General features: G+C 35.6%; 2 protein-coding genes and 1 long non-coding RNA gene across 3 annotated transcripts; 2 read left to right on the top strand and 1 right to left on the bottom strand.

The window, feature by feature from the left end:
• Positions 1-428: 428 nt before the first annotated feature.
• On the top strand, positions 429-2809 carry LOC136409590 (uncharacterized). Its single transcript, XR_010752184.1, has 3 exons — positions 429-2486; positions 2539-2670; positions 2726-2809. It is a non-coding gene; the product is annotated as an uncharacterized lncRNA (long non-coding RNA).
• Positions 2810-5405: 2596 nt separating this feature from the next.
• LOC136409587 (lipoyl amidotransferase LIPT1, mitochondrial-like) lies at positions 5406-7657 on the top strand. The gene is made up of 4 exons (XM_066391197.1): positions 5406-6045; positions 6120-6230; positions 6318-6561; positions 6825-7657. Exons 1-4 carry the CDS (start codon positions 5548-5550, stop codon positions 7187-7189), a joined length of 1218 nt encoding a protein of 405 aa, XP_066247294.1. The 5' UTR covers positions 5406-5547; the 3' UTR covers positions 7190-7657.
• A 6214-nt stretch (positions 7658-13871) lies between these two features.
• LOC136409592 (cytochrome P450 307a1-like) lies at positions 13872-18308 on the bottom strand. The gene is made up of 2 exons (XM_066391201.1): positions 17651-18308; positions 13872-15725 (listed from the first exon to the last, which is right to left on the bottom strand). The coding sequence occupies exons 1-2, from the start codon at positions 17997-17999 to the stop codon at positions 14605-14607; spliced, it is 1470 nt and encodes a 489-aa protein (XP_066247298.1). The 5' UTR covers positions 18000-18308; the 3' UTR covers positions 13872-14604.
• Between the last annotated feature and the right edge of the window lie 207 nt (positions 18309-18515).

The following is an 18515-nucleotide window of genomic DNA, read 5'->3' as shown; positions in this document are numbered from 1 at the left end:
ATTTTTTACTATTTACTTTTGGATCTTTAATGGTTTCTATTGAATTCAATAGAGAACTAAGCGAATTAGGACTCCTTGATTCTCATCGATTAAATACTTATCCCCAAAATATCTGGAAGCGTTGTAACAATTGGTAACTACAATTTTTAATCTTATCTAATGAAGTATTTCTATTGAAGTAGGTATCTACTAATATTCGGATGCTTGCTGATGGTATGTTTCTGATTCTTTTTATTGAAATTATGCGAATTCTCGTTGAGAAAAATGTCGTGAAAATTTGATGCCTTCGTTCTGTAGCTAATTAGAAATAGGATCTTTGGTTTACATGCCAACTTAAAAAAATTTTGGGCCTTTTGGACGATTTTTCTAGCAAAGTGGAAGTGGAAATTGGTCCAATTTGTCATTTACTAAATTTGCTGTAGACTACAATATACCTGGTGCGCTGCAAGAACTTTTTTCGTATGCGAAATTATTGGGAAAATTCACACCCTTGGAATATTGCAAGTGAAGATGGATTACTTCCAACTTTTAAAAACCTATTAGTTAAGTTCATTGTTTCATATATGAACGGGTGCGATAAAGGTATTCCGATAAACAACTGACTGAATGCTTTCCTATTGGGCGGTTACTAAACGTTTGCGAATTTTATTGTGTAATTCTAAATAAGTTTTAAAAATAATAAAAATTGTTGCCATATAATACAGGAGTAAGTTGTCAAATTTCCAAAGAAGACATAATTCATTTAATATGTGGAAGAGCTTTATATTTGTAATATATTGAGACTTCGAAGCTGTTTCTGAAGAACAATCAAGATATGTAGCTACTAATGACGAAAGAAACTTCAAGTACGAATAACAATAGGAAATTTGTGAGAAAAAAATCATTTAATACATCACTGAGAGCAGATCCTGGCCGCTTCCAGAGGATGGAGGACTTGTAGCCGAAACAAAAATTTTCATTTAAAAAAATTAAGTTAACATTGTTATTCTTACATTAAAAAGTCAAGCATATATTTTCTACGACAGTCATTATCAGATGATAAGTTTGTATAGGTAAGTATCTAAATTATGTACCAGTCTAAAGCACTCAAATACAAAAAAATTTTGTCATTGGCATAGTCAAAAAGATATTAAAATATGTATTTGTGCTTTATATATTCTTTGGTACGGTTCTACAACAGTTTAAATTTACGGGTTGTAGAACTTGACTACATTTTGTACCTCAGATGAGTTTAAATTTGATGATGTATTTTTGCTTATGAACCAGTCTTGCCTTATTCTTTTATTGAAGCGTATTTTACTGTATTTCGTTTCGAATGAATGTGGTCTGACTGATTGCAGCTTAAGTGCAATGATAAACGTTTGATGAATGTTAAATTGGTAGTTTGAAAAAAAAATGAAAATTAGAAACAAACATCTTAGAGAAGCTTAGAGCAAAAGTTGCGATTAATATGTTGCCTGCAGCTCAAAAATTGAAGCCCTTCCAGCCATAAACACATTATAATAAGCAGGATACAACCACCCTCTCAAGTAGATACTTAACACATCTTCTTGAATTCCATTGATTTTGTCATAATACGACGGATTACCATGACTTTGATTTTGCCGAAACTATTCTGATTGCAGTATAGGATTGAAGAACAAACCTACTTCGTGTACTAGGTATCTACCTAATATTCCCAGGTATACTGTTATTATATTTGTTGTTTATAAATAGCGAAGTACACTAATTCACTGTTTTGTTCGATCGAAGAAATTTGTATTGATTAAGATTGAAAGGGTAAAACTGGAAAAAATTATATCGTGCTACGTGATTAAAAAATAATAGTCAATTTAAATGATTGACTCCAATGGAAATAATTCATTTATCACCAACTTTAAGCAACTCACCATAGTCGAGAATTTTCTAGACTAAGATAACGTATAGTAGTTCTGAACGAAATCTTAAAATTATAGCCGTTTTTTGATAGTCGCGAACATCATTAAAAATGTTATATAATTAGTTACTATTGTACTTACGGTAAAACTAAAGGAATTAAGTTTCATGGGATACCTACCAATAATTCCTTATTGTTCCAAAATAATTAAAACAAAAGGGCTTAAATAACATCCAGAATTTACTATGTATTTGGAAATATTTAATGTTGTTTGTGCCCTATATAATTAGCATTATTAAAATTGGGTTATTACTAAAAACATATGAACATACATATAATCATCGATCGAATTCAGCATAAATAAAATTCAATACATTGATATAAATAACAGTTTATTAAAAAAAAATATTGTTATTCAAAACTCTGTACGGCTACATCTATTTTGGTTTCACCTGGTTTATGTTACATATTTGGTTTCATAGGAAATAGACTTAGTGGGAACAGAGTTTCAGTGTTTAGCAAAATTCATTGCACTAACTGACCTTTTGGCTTCACAGGGTTGGACAAAGATGACGCATTTCCTGCTAAATCTTAGGTATTACCTGCTTTGGTAAGTCTTGAAGTATGCATTTATATCCAGATTTGAGGTGAGTTTATTACAGGTGTGGTTTGGTTGCTACTTGAATGAGTAAACCTGTGGAGTTTTCTGAGAACATTGAAAACATGGAAAAAATCGTGTGTGAGAAATTTCAGCAGGGAAGACAAAATTCATCAGTAGATGACCCAGTAGTGATGTAATTAGCAATTAATATGTAAGTGAAAGTAATTTTAAGGTCTCTTGTGATGCAGGTCAGTGTCACTGTGGCAATGGAAGACACCGTCAGCCTTTGAAGCGGCACGAGAAGCTAACAAGAATAAATATTATAGTACTAATTGTGGTTTTATTTTAACTTCCATGGTCCAGAACCTGGTATGTACTAAGAATTCATGTCCATTTATCTAGGTACTTCAATCTTACAGTTCGCCTACATCAGGACAATAAAGAAATTTGGCATATTTGGGAAAATTCAGTTATGTGTAAATTTAGGGTACAATCGATCATTTTCCGCTTCATCTACGTAATCTGGCTTTTCCAGTAGTAAAAAAGTTTGAGTAGTGGGAAAGTACGTTCAGCCAAAAATTAGTAGGTAATTTTGGAAAGCAGTGATTTTCAAAGACGTACAAAATTCTCATGATAAAATGTATTTTAAAGGTGATACAGAAGAGTGTTTTTCTTCCTGGAGATGAGTGAAGCAAATAGTTTACTCCTTAGATACAGAGTTAAACGAAAACTCCGTCTATGCAATGCATAGACAGTTCTTCCTTGACAAGATTAATGGAGGTTTGCTCGATGTCCTGCAGGTTTTCTTTGGGTAAAGTAGTAATATAACTATCTCCAACGATAGAAATTCTTAAGTAATCCACATCGATTCGAAGTGTTTAACAGTTTTGAGGTCAATGTTGACGGCAGAAGCTAAACAACAAATTTTGATTTAATTCTAAGTTTCAGGCTAGGCTATAGAGAATTATTAAGAGTAAAGTTTAAGCACAAGAGCATAAATCACTCACACAACACTTTATTCATTGTTTAATTCCATCACAAAATGGCTTCGCGCATTTGCCTTTAAATAACTTAAAAATGCCTTTGACCAAGAGTGATGTAATTATCCATCTAAATGAGAATGGAAACGTGGAAGCCATTATTAAAATAAAATAAAGTGAGAGTATATTATGAAATTTCTCAGAAGAATAACATGAGGGGTCTTCAGTGTTTTAATTTAACATATTTTAATGAAAACTGCCCATACAACTGTTGATTTTGGGTAAATTCCTATATTTTATGGTTAAAAATGGAACACAATCGCACGCAATTAACACGATGTGTATGCTATTTCATCCTAAATTAATCAACTTGGTCTTAATAAAAATTCAAAATATTTTATAATATGATTCTTTACTCTGATCTGGTATATTTGATATGAACAAGTCAAGCATGTCATACTCAACATTGCTTAAATCTTATGTATTTTTGACATATGAAGACAAATGTATTATAAATGAAATAAGTTTTAAAACGTATACATTTGTTTACCATTTTCGAACTGATGCTATGAATCTTAATTGAATGCTAATATTTTTAAACTTGTTATTTGGGTCTGACCAAACGGAACAGAAAACCTCGGGAACTGTTCTGAGGATGTACTCTCGAAATTCCATTAAATTAAATCCGTCTTCTAATTGGCTTTACTAATTACTTTAGAAAAATTCTTAATACGCAATTAATGAAGTTATTGTTATTTTTGATGTCGATCAAGTGCGAAATTAATCTCACTCTAATTTCAAGGATTCAGAACTGATTGGAAATTTAGAAGAAATTCGACCAAGCACGAATTTTCGTAGCAGGTCTAGGCCAACCTGAACTAACCCAATCAAAACATGGAAAAACGGGAATTTGGAAGACACCCAATCAGCTGAGCACTAATTTTTCTTTTGTTAATAGCAAGTATAACCTGACTAGCCCAGAACAAGAATTTTGAACTCTGCTATGTCTGAATGACGATTTTTGATGATTGTAGGTAGTACTATGTAAAGCCGGGCTTTCAAATGTTTACCACGTTTATTAAGCGAATTTGTTCATTTTTAGGTCTTTAATGTCAATAATCTCTTGTAGCCCTGAAATTACGATTTTATAATACATTTATTTTTCCAGTAATTTTTGACTTACACTTAAGGCAGCCCCAACGGCGCAGGTCACAACTTGGCAACAAGACACCAGCTGATAAGTTTAAAGAGTTAATAAACGTTCCAATGCGCACGCACATAGCCAGGAGATAGGAGAAATTTCATGTGACCTCACCTCAAATAATAACCAAAACAAGTAAATGGGAACTTCTAATTTTAAGAATTTCCGCTTTACTGACTCACAGAGAGCAGCCTATAGATATTAATAAAACATCGCCAGCGTAGTGTAAGTAATCGTGATTTTCTGAATGTTTGTGGCAGCCAGTTGCCAGGCATTTTTTCCACAAATCTGGAGTTAAAATGACATTGATAAAGGATAATTACTATTTCTCTAAATTAGGACATATTTCCCCTGGTTTCTGCGATAAGGCGCATTATCAGTGACCCCCAAGAGATAAATGACCCCCAGTGGTAGTGCGCAATATAAAACCATGAGTTTCAAAGTAGCATAGCCAGTTGTGCGGTTGTAAGCTTCTGCTTAGCAGCAAGAAAGTGTTTAAAAACTCCAATAACCTTTAATTTGCTCATTTATCGCCTACTTTGGAGTGCTCTGAAAGTGTTTTTAGTTACCAATTAACCCAAACTTGTGTTGTGGTACTTTATTTTCTCAACCTGGCTGCTGAGGGAGGAATGCTGAGGTCGCCTAAGGACTGTCTGGGACTGCGTGTTCGTCTTAACTCTTTGCATCAGACCTGGAAGTGGTTGCACCAGACAATCAGCCTTCACGATTATCTCATTTCCTTAACATCAGGATCTAAAAACGCCTGTTCAAAGTACAGTCTGGGGGCACATTGAGTTGCTTAAAAAAGGCCACAACATTTGCCAAACAATATTGACAAGTATCCGCTATATTCAATAATTTAGAGACTTCGTTTGCATACTAAACCAAGATGGCTCTTCTTAAAAGCACCTGCAGTAGAATGGGCACTGCCTTAATACACCTCAATGCCCGCACTTATTCCATGCAGACAAAATCTGAATCTAACATTAAAAAATCTGTGTATATATCCCAGTCGACTGACATCTACAGTAACTTAGCTTTGAAAGAATGGCTTTACAAGAACTTTGACTTCCATAATAACCATCTTTTGTTGTTATGGCAAAATAGCCCCAGTGTAGTCATTGGTCAGCACCAAAACCCATGGTTAGAGACCAACTTCTCAGACTTGCACAACCTTCTTGAGACTGGAGTTACTCTGGCACGTCGAAGCAGTAGCGGTTCCGCCTCGTACAATGACAAGGGAAGTTTGAGTTTAAGTTTCTTTGCTCCGAGTGAAAGACTCAATGAAAGGCACAATTCTGAGTTAGTTGCAAGAAGCATTTTTAGGGAGTTTGGGAGCCAGGTCAATGTCGGATCCAAATATGAGCTTTATCTCAGGCAAAATAAAGTATCCTTTTTTTCTGTTAGTATATTTGATGTGTATACCGTGAAAAGTGGTTAAATTCCTTAATTAATTGTTAGCAAATGTCGAATAACTCAGCCAGAGTGGGCAGGGAGAATTCTTATCACAATATGTCGCTGATGGTCAAGACTGATAAGGTCAGTCGTAATGTGGTGCTTCAAGAAAACAATGTAAGTGGTAAAAGTGTATTCAAAAACCCCTCTTTTTCATGAGAAGAATTCAATTTTTGGAACCTATTCAGAGGTTTTTTTTGGTAGGTAAACCAAAAAGAATGCTTTCAAGTACCTGTAAATGTTAAAAACCGTGGAGTGCCAACTTCGACTGCAAAAATGATGAATCTGTGTGAAGAAAATCCAGAAGTAACTGTATCATCTTTAATAAGAGCCATTGGTTGGGAATTTTTGAGAACTAAAGCCTTAACTCTCAAGGATGGAGGAATGGAGCTTGCTCATCAGCAAAAGGGCTTCCATTTGATTAATCCGACAGAAAATTGGTTCCCGGGTAAGTTTTATACGTATAATAGATATTTGCACCAAATAGATACTTAAACTTAAGCTTGGCTTAAGAAAAAAAATTCCCTTGTTATTTTGGTTTCGAAATTGTAGTATCTTAAACAGTCTCAGAACTTGAGTCAGTTTCGTCCACACGTCCAATATAAAAGGTCAATCGTGGTTGTTTGAACTCATCCTTATCTGCCATGTGTCCATTGTTTGTAGCGTGAGCAAGATTATTTAAACGAACATAACGTCACATCAAAATTACAGGTTTGAAAGAAATCAGAGATGCCTATAAGAGTTGGGACTGGTGCTACGGAAAAACTCCAAAATTCAACATCACTAGATCATTCACAGTTCCAGGGGTTCTTCTGCATAATAATAATGGGGCATCAGGTTCTCTAAATGTCACCATGTCTGTTGAGAACGGAATGATTTCCGATATAACCATTTACGTGCCTTATGAGTTTAACTCATTTGGTTTTACTGGGGAGGCTAATGTCATTCATAGCTTAAAAGGCATGCGATTTTCAGTGCAAGCTTTCCGAGATTTGGAGGAATCTTTGGATTCCCTTTTAGACGAAAAAGACCGCTTTGTTACTGAATGTGTTAGACAGGTGATGACTTGCGCTTGAGGGTAAAAGTCCTGATTAATAGTAATTTTTAGAGCTACAAATGCAATTTTTGTCGAATCACTGCGTTGTATTTTATGAATTTATGTTAATTACCTAGTGTATGTTAATTAAGCACCTTTCGTACCTACGATTCTAGAATTCAAATTTTGTGTCGTTCCTAGCAGGTTAGAATGATTTATATTTTTTAAGATTCAAAAATTAACTTTTAAGTTTTAGCCGTTTTTTCTAGCGGTTATCAAGAATTAATCATATCACTATTAAATAATTAGCGAATTTCCTTTAATTCGTATGTGAATAATTTTAGTTCCTTTACATTATAAATGTAGGTATACTCTCCAATATTGTTTTGCATTTGTTGTGCCTTATCTAGATATTAATCCCTATAATTAGGACCCATTACACGTTATTCTATTAGATATTCTATTTTCTGTTCGAACTAGTTTTACGGAATATACGTTTTATACTTTATTGCTCTTATGCGCTTTAATTTATTGTAATCATAACACATTTTGTCGTCAGAAGAATTCTGCCTCCTTGGACTTTGTCTCCTCTATTATTAAATACTTATTTTTTGTTTCATTATCAAAATGAAGCTTTAAAACGTATAATGTACAATTTGAAAATATTTTTAATTTACTGGGGCAGAAGCGGTTATCAATGTCAGGCTATGGAACTTTCGTCTGATGACCTTTGTTCGTTTATGTGTGTCTAGTCTCCAAAAAACACGTTTTTAAGCCTTGTATGATTAAATCTTTCATTATGAAGCATTTGGTATTGAAGATCTCATTATGAAGAATTGATAAAGGGCGTGTAGTGTTAGCGAATAATTTTGTCCGTGATTCTACAGCTTAGGCTACTCACCAATAGATGGCACAAGCAGTTTTAGATAGTTGTTATCAGTAATAGCTCCAAACTTGGTAGCATTATTATAATTTCTGGATTTTCTTTCCTAATTAATGACCAAGAACTTAAACATGATTTTCCCAGTTATTTTCCTCATTCTACAATTTGGTTTCCCATGAATGTACATTTTTTCATTTTGCTGCCAAGGGTAATAGTTAATATTGTACCTTGTGAGGTCATAATTCGTGACAAATTGGTGAATTATTTTTTGAGTTTTGAAATAGTTAATGTGAGAAATTAAAAAAATAAGATGTTAAAAGAGATGATGAAAAATGAAAGTGCGTTTCTTTTTGCAAATCGCAGTCTCATATTTTATTTCTCGGAACGGGTTATTAGGCCGTTTGTACCGATTCTATACGCGCAAGTTCCCACGTCACTCGCAGAAGGCGTCCATGTTTTGTTTAATGGCTTGAGTAATTACGCAATTAAGCACACTGGTTCACCGAAGTTTAAGGATCAAATCTGAATAACCCTAAAAGGGCTTAACCCTTCATAAACCCCTGAAGGCTTCTTTGGTTTCTGACATTTTTCTAATTTTACGTTACAACTCCTATACATATTTCAAGTCCTTCCTCGTTATAGGCCTAATGGTCCATACTGAAGAAGGGAGTAAAGTCAGATTTAATGAGGAAGTACAATATACAGTGATGCCTTATTTAAATTTGTGTAGATTTCACTTTAGATTCAACGGATATTAAACTAGAACTTTGCGGGGATAAATCATTTTTAGCTGGGGACATTGCTGGAGACAAAACGATTAGAGGAGCGATTTAACCATGCGGTTGAAATGGGCGAAAAGTTAAAACGAATGAAAAGTCGAAAAGGACAAAAGGGCAAGAAGATTTGACTGCTTTTTCGGATGAAAAATAAATTGGCAGGAGAAACCAGGAGGGAGCGAAATGGTTAGGCTTTTCGAGGGCGAAAGAAATCTCAATCCGTCCCTGAAGGGATAGACAAGGCAAATAACAACTTGCTTACGATGGGGAGTACAGAGTTTGAATTATTGTTGAATGTAGGTAAGACGAAGACATGAAATGTCTGCATTTATTTGGTTGCAAGATACGCTACTGGTACTGCCGGTATAGAAAATATCAAGGGCTGTTAATCCAATGTCAACACAAGGCAATCTAGTACATATCAGACATTATATAAACTTTTTGTATAACGTCCCGTATCTCATTTGTTTATTCTGTAGTTACTTTAAGTAATCCAATTTAAAACCGCAATAAAAGGACATCACATTGAACAGTTTCCTTAGCACAGTCTGAAAACCGATTACAAAGTTCCGCTTATTGAAGAGAGGAATTTTATGGCAAATCGAAGCTTTTGCCATGGATATTTCGATGTTATAATTCCGTGACTTTCGTTAATAAATTACATTTAATTAAAGATTTCTCAAACTCGGTGAGGTTATTTTTCAATTCACCTATATAGCCGTGATGGCGCTAAAAGAATTCCGCCAGTTTAACATTCGGTTACCCAATAGAGACTTTGACCTAAAATAGAAGACGCAATATTGCTGGAAATAGAAATAAACTAGCAAAGCGAAGGACAAATACCGGAACATAATTACTGTTATTGATGCATTGCATTGATCTTAAGTTCTTTTACTGGATTTAACTTCCTCTGTTATTGAATCTATATTAGGCTGAAATAAGCCTCGACTCAGAGCGTCTCGTGTTTCCAGACATCTGGAATTTCCGAACTAGTGCTAAATCGCCCTGTATACCTACATAAATTTCACTGACACCTGCTCAAAAGTTTAATTTCGTTTCTTGACCCCAAAACAATCCTGGATGATGGGCATTAACTGCTTTTACCATCACTTATTTAGATTAAATCGGGAGGCACGTCAAGTCATAAATATTTAAGACTAAAAACTGGTTAAGATGGGTCGCGGCCGTAGGCTGCAAACTCCTATTTGCCTTAGTAACCTAAAAAATCTCGATTTTTATTTTTCAAAAGCAAACTACGTGCTGATTAATGAGAGAATCTTGTCGAAAGGAAGTTACATGTCAAGGGACTAAACAATAGAGTTGAGCAGCAGGACGGGACTCGCAGGGAAAATGTCCTAAAAATTAATAAGTTCGCGACAACAGCGGTGTGATTAAATTTCCATGGAAAGTGATGACCTATTTATTTCTAGAATATGAAATTAAACCTAACGAGGGAGAAAGAAACGTTTTCAGACAAAACAAATTCCAAATAAGCAAACTTCTTCAGAAAACTGGCCATTAGGTCACCGAGTAAAAAAATTGCTGAATTTTTTAACGTAGCATAAGCAAAATTTTCAAGCCATAATATACAGGTGCTCCTCTTTCATCTTTGAAACATTTATAACACAGCGTGGATTACTAACGATTGCAAGAAAATACTTTCTTTTTGATTTCTGCGAAATTCTGAAAGCAGACATAATCCAATGCAGGACTTTTCGCTTACAATTTATTGTGAGATATAAGGCAAAAATGTTTTGCTTTCTGTTATGCAACTGCGACCTTTGATATCATCTGTTAGGTACCGTTTTGCACAATTAGCTAAAACTGAGAACGCATAAGCTTTATAAGGGCAAACCGCTGATTTAAACAGGAGACGCCCTAATAAGTAAAACCTGATCACTGCAACTCTCGAAATTACACAGATCAATCATCAACGTTAAAGCCTTTAAGTGCGCCTTTAAAAAACTAGCCCCCGTTTAATTGCTAGGGCCAATTTGAATATCAGCCCAATTTTCTGGTAGCTGCATTCGGGCCTTAATAACCCTTATTAATTTTTTCGAGAAGTCACTGCGGCTCAAGCTGCTTGAAGCTAAATAGTCCCACATGAATATCAATTTACTACAGGATGTTTCAACTAAATCGAGAGGATAGACAATAAGATTCTACACTCTGAAGTCAACAAATAATTTAAAAGTTGAAGTGTTTTTACTCTTGATGGAATCGCTGATTACCTCCTAGAAGGTTGGAACGAAATAGTATCCATAAGACTGTAGATGAGAACTTTTTTGAGAAATTCTGAAAAACTCAACGGAAAGCAATTTCTGGTTACCTAATCAAGAGACTGCATGGGAAGTTTTTGGGAATTACCACGAATAATGTGTTGTGGTTTGAAGAGAGACTCAATCAGATCAGGAATTAAATTGTTGAACTTTCTGATTAACCTCGAGTAGGCTGACACTAACTTAGGCTACGTAGGCTACGTAACTTGACATTGGATGAGATCTTGAAATTTCTGAAAAACATCGAGCGATTCAAAATTTTTTTTAATGAATTTCTGAAAAATCCAATGTGGCAGGAAACAAATTACAAGATGTGGGAAATGTGCAAGTAGAAATGGCAAGAGGATGTTGGGCAACTCGGCGATATGTTTTTCTAATTATTGCCTTCGTCAGCTATGTGTGTGTACAAAGTAAGTATACACACGTTATGCTATGTATGTCCGAAGACATTCGCACATACGGGTGTAGCTTGGAAAAAACTGAAGAAATAAAAATAACATTGTGAGCAGGCATCTGCTCAACTTTATGTGGAAACACCCAAGGTTTCCCCATGTTTCGAGATTAGTTCAGGACATTCACAGCAGCTTTGCTATGGATACCTGCTGTGATGTAGTAAGCCAGAGATATTAAAGGATGAAAAAGTTTTGTGCGAGATATGAATGTAGAAAAAGTTCGTGCCAAATTCACAAAGAGAATCGAACGTTCAAGGAAAAATACAAGGTGTCTCTGAATATAGTGCCATAAATTCAACCACGTATTCTAGGTCGCAAAATATGAGGAAAACTTATAAACATATATCGAAAGGCGTTTCGTTCTTTGGACATAAAAGGTGTGAAAGGCTGGTTCCTGAGTTTTACGTTTAATGTTTTTTTATTAATATTTTCGAAACGCTTCGAAATAAATGAAATTTTGTACTTTATTATAACGTTTTGTGATCTTCCTGAATCTCTATAAAGAAATTGACATATTTTTCCAGGGGCTGCTAATACAGGGAGGTAGTACTTAAAAGTACATAAACTTTTTTGTGCTTAATTTCATTGAAGATTTTGTGGGAAGAATATTAAATTTGAAGATTTTACATAAAAAAGGTACGCTTACTGAAAGTCGAAATTTTCAGTCCAATTTCGCTTTGAAAATGTAAATAAAAAACCAGCCTCAAAAAACACTAAAAAACCAAACTTTCACTCCTTATCTAATTATTCCACCTTAATTATCGAAAATGAAGCATCTTTCGATTATTTGTATGAAGTTTTCGTGATAACTTGCGACCTAGAGCAGTTGAATTTGTGGCACTATGTTCAGAGACACCTTGTATAATGAGGCTGTCGAGCAACTCGGCAACATGTTTCTGTACTCATTGGCTTCGTCAGACATCTGTATGCACACACGCATCATGCAGTGAACGTCCGAAGACATGCGCATTTGCGGGTGTAGCCGGGCAAAAATGAACGAAAAAATGGGAATCACAAGCAGGCATTAGCTCAACATTTTGTGCAGACCTCTAAAGTTTCCCCAACTTCCGGGACAAGTTCAGGATATCGACGGCAGCTTTGCCATGGATACCTGCTGTGATTTACTCAGCCCGGAATATTAAAAGATGGAAACGTTTTGTATAGAACGTAAACGTAGAAGAAGAAAGTGGCAAATCCACAAAACGAATCGAGTGTTTAAGTGAAAATAGAAAAAGGATGTTGAACGACTCGGCAGCGTGGTTTCTTACTTATTGGCCTCATCGGGCATATGAGTGGACAAAACTGGTACACTCCTGAAGTCATCTTTGAAAGTCGGAAAACTTTGGGGGCGTTACCACATAAACGTTGAGCTGATGCTTGCTTGTCCTCTTATTTTATTTCATACTTTCCAGACTAGAGCGGCATGAGGCACTAATATTAGACTTGGAGAGTGCGTGGCAAGTATTCGAGATTTCTTAGACCAAGAATGAGAATCCAGGGTGACATGAAAATGAAACTTTTTTGGAATATGTGTCAAATATATGTTGAAATGATTCTCTATAATTTTGAAGGAAAAAAAGCTGCAAAAATGGTTCCGAAATATAACTTGATTTATGGGAATGTAGTAACGAATTTTCATATTTAAGACCTGAAACTATCAGCTCATATGCTGTGGATTCAGTCAATAATCAGTTATTGACTGAATCTACAGCATATGAGCTGATACCTAGAATTTCTTCATATCCTTACGTGAAAATAACAGATTTAACAACTTAAACAGCTTATTATACCATTATTACACTTGAACCCATGTATTCGTGTTTCTTTGTCAAAACATTGAGGAGTTCGTAACATAACTATGTGTAAATTTGGTAATATGTATTTGAAAAAATAATTTTGATTTTACGTGTAGCTTGGAGTTTCGAGTTCCCTCGACAGCAACTTTAAAGTGCTGCTTAAGAATGCAGTTTTAAACTCTTTTATGTTAATCTGCAGGTTAAAACATTGTGAAACCAGTTTAAGGATTAGTTTTCTTTATATGTGTTATTACCCCATGGCCCCGTCTTCCTTGTTTATAATATGTAACGCATACATCGTTAAACCGATACATTATTATTCTTTTTTATCGATTTTAAAGCGTACGTCGAGTAAAAACAAATTAATTTTTTGAACAACCTTGCGTCGATCTTGGTATTACCTTGCTGTATTAAAGAATCACGTATTAAGCGGTTAAACCTTTAAAATAATGGAGGATATAGCAAATACCAGACCAATGTTATAAAAATATGTGGCTAAAGGAAAAACGAGTATTAAATAAAAAGGCAAATCGGGATTATGTTAAGTTTTATTCAGTCTCATTCGAAAAACCTGTTAAAATAAAATTATATATGATAATATAACTAATATATTTAACAAACAAATATTTGCAAAACAGGGAGGCAAAAATACAATACATAAAAAGGAGTGACAAATTAGGTGTAATTTTCATAAGTCAATTTTTAGTAATAAAGTAATTTGTACTTCACAGGGAAAACGAATACAATAACAAGCTGTAGAAGTAACTTTTTGTGGACAACGCTAGGGTTGATAAAATGTGCAGTTGCTTCGATTACTATAAATCTACAATAATATATAAATCATATCTACAAACAATAGGTACTTTACAAACACAGGTGTTCTCTGTATGGTTAAAATTACTTAGACCCTAAAAATATTTATAAACACTAAAATAATCCATGATTTAACTCTTTATTTCTGCCAACTTCGATAACAAAAATCTCCTAAGTAGTCAATTTCTATCCTACATAAAAATACCTACATCAGTTTACTAAGGCACCATAAACAGGGCGCTCCAAGAACATGCGATATATACAGAGTAATAATGAAAATAAATAATTAATGCAGAAAGAGATCTCATGTACCACCCCCTTCAGATGTCATGAAATAGTGATGCTTAATACTTTATTAGATACGTCACGATTCTTAAATACATATTAAAATGATGTGGCTCAGCAACTCCAGTCTTAAAAGGTTTTAAATTAGTCTTCAGACGTAATAGTATAAAGTTAGACACTTCGAGGCGTCAGAATGAGTTTAAAACAATCTGGAGGTACTGCCACACATCCAGGCTTGATTTTAATTTCTGAACCAGCAGAGATGTTGTAGTTTTGAAGTAAAGTGGACACGATAATGAAACTAAAACATTGGACTAGACGTTGGCCGATACAAGTCCTTTTGCCAGTACTAAATGGTATGAAATATGCAGGTTTCACAACGTTTCCTGCTGGAGAAAGGAATCTCTCTGGCTTGAACTTCTCCGGCTCGTCCCAGTATTGAGGACTCGAATTCAGCTCGTAATTGTTTAGGAAAATCATAGTACCCTTTTTGATTGGGAAGCCTTCAATTTCCGTGTCTGTAGAAGCCACATGAGGCACTATCGGCGAGGAACCTTTACGTAAAGTTTCCCAAAGCACCGCCTCAGTATACGGCATTGCTGCTTTGTCGAATAGGTTTACGTAGCGCTGGCCCCCAGTTACATCATCAACTTCCTCCTGGATTTTCTTGGCTACTTCTGGATAGGTAACCACAGCAGCCAGGACCATCATTACTAAATTGCCTATAGCCGAATGGCCCCCGATGAAATCTTCAAGTTCGAAAATAATGTGGTTCCACCCCATATTGGGGTCCTCCTGAAGATGAATCAGCAACGCATCGGTGAAGTCTCTGGGAGGAGCGTGGTAGTCCAGAGTGTTAATGTGGTCCAGGACTATTCTGGCTAAGATGAATTCTCTAATGCCCGCAGCCCATTGGGATAGCTTGTTCATGTGTTTACTGTACATTGGCAACAGCCAAGGCAAGAAATCCACTGCATATCCCTGGTTAATCTCCCAAAATATTTCGTCGAAATCCCTTACAACTTGCTGGAATTGCTTGTCTTCGTAGGGAAAACTAGTGGAGCACATGTACTGGAGGAACATGTTGGCGCAAGCAGCTAGTACCACAGGTTTGACATCTACAGGTTTGTTAAGGGAGACTTTGCGCATCTCCGACATGAAAACCTCCAACTCATTGGCCCCCACTGTGTTCACAGTGGCATACTGGAGGGACGTGAATCTGGGAGTGCAGTACATTCTGGCGATGCTTCTTCTAGTCTTTTGGAGAACCGACCAATCGCATAGAGCCAAGGCTGAAACAAGATAACAATTATTCGTCAAAGAAAATTAAACGAGTCACGTGGAATTTTAATCCGCACTGACTAATGAATACCAAACGACTAAATTAAACTACAAATCTGATTTCATAATACGAATCGTAATAGAGGTCAGCGAAATGATCTAAAGTAGGTGCTTTTTACCGATCAGAGTAAAAGTGCTCTTCAAAGTGAAATTGGTCAGTGAAATGATCCCGTAAAAACACAAAAATACCCACTGATCGGTTGGGCATCAGATTCAGTTTCACTGGAAGTTTCAAGTTCAAGTTCATGGGTAGCCAGTGTGAGTATACGCAATGTTATGAATGAACAGGTGTTGCGTTGTTGTTAAGACAGAAAGTTGACAGAGAGATTTGCTGCTTTTATCTCTTTTCGCATTATGCGGATACCGCATAGGCGTGCGTAGACACGGGAATCTACTACGGTAATGTAGTTTGATAATTTCATTACGATTGGTCCAAATCGCGACAAAGTAGAAAAAATAAGTAGGGGTGCTAGAAAATCGCGGAGGATAGCTTGATTAAAAAAGTATAAATCTAGTAAATTGAGTAGATAAGTGACGGTACGTGATAAATGCGAGCGAAAATTTTGATATAATTAAAAATTATAAAGTTAAAATTAACTTAACCAGAAAAACTCGTGTATAAGAATTTTAAAAAATTCTTCGTTGGTCCATCATGACAGAATAACTGACATTATGTGACATAAATCGCAGCGACAGTTGACAGTTTTGACATATAAAATAATAAGATTCAAATTGCTTAATATCGACCGGTAATTTACCCGTAATTTTTATTAAATTTTTTGTTGCTTTTCTTGTTTTTCTCTTTTCTTTTTACACAGGCCACTTTATGCAGTTGTCAATTTTCCTTGTCAGAAATTTAAAATTTTTATTCTACGTGTGAGCAGTATTGTCCTGTTGACAAGTTGCAGCCATTTTCGTGCGCTGTTATGAACTGATTTTGGATTAATTTTTAAATAATTCCCCGGTAAATTTTGACATTTCAAGTTGTTTTAATTAGTTTTTAAGTAGTTATTGATACACATTTTTGAGCTGTCACGCTGTTATTTGACAAAGTTGACTAACTCTTGCCTGTCATAGCGATTTTTCGACGGCTTTATCGGTAAAAAAAAATAGCCGGTATCAGTTATTTTTCTCAACTAAAGTTGAAAGAAAATACTTATTATTTTGTCGATGCCTTTTTAAGTGAAATTCAATAGAGTGTTATCCGAGGAGTGTGCCCTGAGAAGAAATGAGGTGTACGAATGACGAGAATTATTGGAAATTATTAGCGATTTTCGAGAATTTTCCGGACTTGAAAAGAATTATTTCAAATAATTCTGAATTATCAAAATTACTGAGAGTAATGTAAATTATTTTCAAAATAATTCCAACAAACGGAAATAGGTGTCGCTGTACATAATTTTTTTTTTTTTTTGGTTTCTTCTACTACGCAACTTGGTAATTTAGCTCACGATTTACACAATCAATAAATATGCAAACTACTGCAATAGCTAATATTAATAAAGACCGCTTTTCGGAAAATCTAGTCATTCTTTTGAGGTATAAAGTAAGAATTCAGAAAGACAAATTACCAACTACTACGGCTATGTCTTACCAGAAGCTACAACTTTTTTCTTCAGATTTGCCGTATTGTAACGGTATTAGACTCATCTGTACTAGGAGAGTTATGGGGTCAAGGAAAGATATTTTGAAAGAGTTATGACTCAGTCAGGCTAAATGCGAATAGGAATTACTTTTATGGAAATTCGATGGCAATTAAAATTGTCCCATATTAAATAATAACGCCGAAAAAGGGTATTATGCAAATATGCGAAACTGAATGCATTTTTATTTAGTAGCTGAAAATTAATTGTAAAAACCAGAATCAAATACTTACAATTGTTCCTGTCACCCCCAAAGAGCTTGTGAAATCTCATAAAATCGGGCCTTCCTCCAAAATCTCCCCCTTTGGTGATGAGCACTTCCTTGATCAGATCGAAATTATTGACGACGACACAGGGTGTACTTCCCATGGTGATACTGAATATGTCCCCGTAAATTTTGCTCAGAACCGTGAAGGCCTCAAAAGGTGTTTCGTATTTGCCCAGCAGATGGAGGCTGCCGATGACGGGCCACGGGTCCGGGCCAGGAATGGGCTTGGCGATTTTGGGCTTCCGCCTGTTGGTGACCCATAACGTGACCAAGAGCACCAACACAATTACGCATAGTACTGAAACCACGATCATGTCTATATGTCTATATGCGTTCTTTTGCGTGTGAGCACTGGTGTGCGTTCGAGGTGGTACTGATGGAACCGCGCGAACCGCTACCCTCTTTATGACCGCGGATCGCGAGAGGACTGTAGTCTACCGTGGGGGGCTTGACTTTGGTAAACTGGCTCAATCATAAGCCATGGTGCCAACCCTACCAGACTGGATGACGCGATTCAAAGGGGTACCAATTTGGTTCTTGTGTGTACTTCGCTCGGACTCGGACTACTTTAGCGCGACTTTGACTAAATCGCTACCGACACCTGATGTGCACTCACACTTTGCACTAGAAGCACTCTCTCTTCATGACACTGACACATTCTTTATATACCTTGTTTTGTTATTTTTCTTATTACGTCACCTCAAACTCCAATACTGTCAGACGAATAAACATTTTATGGAATTTAAGCACGATTTTTTTTTGCTCTCAATCGCACAGTTCAATTGTAGTGTTTCTGTTTGTGTGGTAAATTTAACTATGAGTGCCTTGTT

The sequence above is a fragment of the Euwallacea similis genome, chromosome 6 (genome assembly GCF_039881205.1).
Source record: "Euwallacea similis isolate ESF13 chromosome 6, ESF131.1, whole genome shotgun sequence".
Taxonomy (NCBI): domain Eukaryota; kingdom Metazoa; phylum Arthropoda; class Insecta; order Coleoptera; family Curculionidae; genus Euwallacea; species Euwallacea similis.
This window is presented reverse-complemented; position numbering and strand designations above follow the sequence as displayed.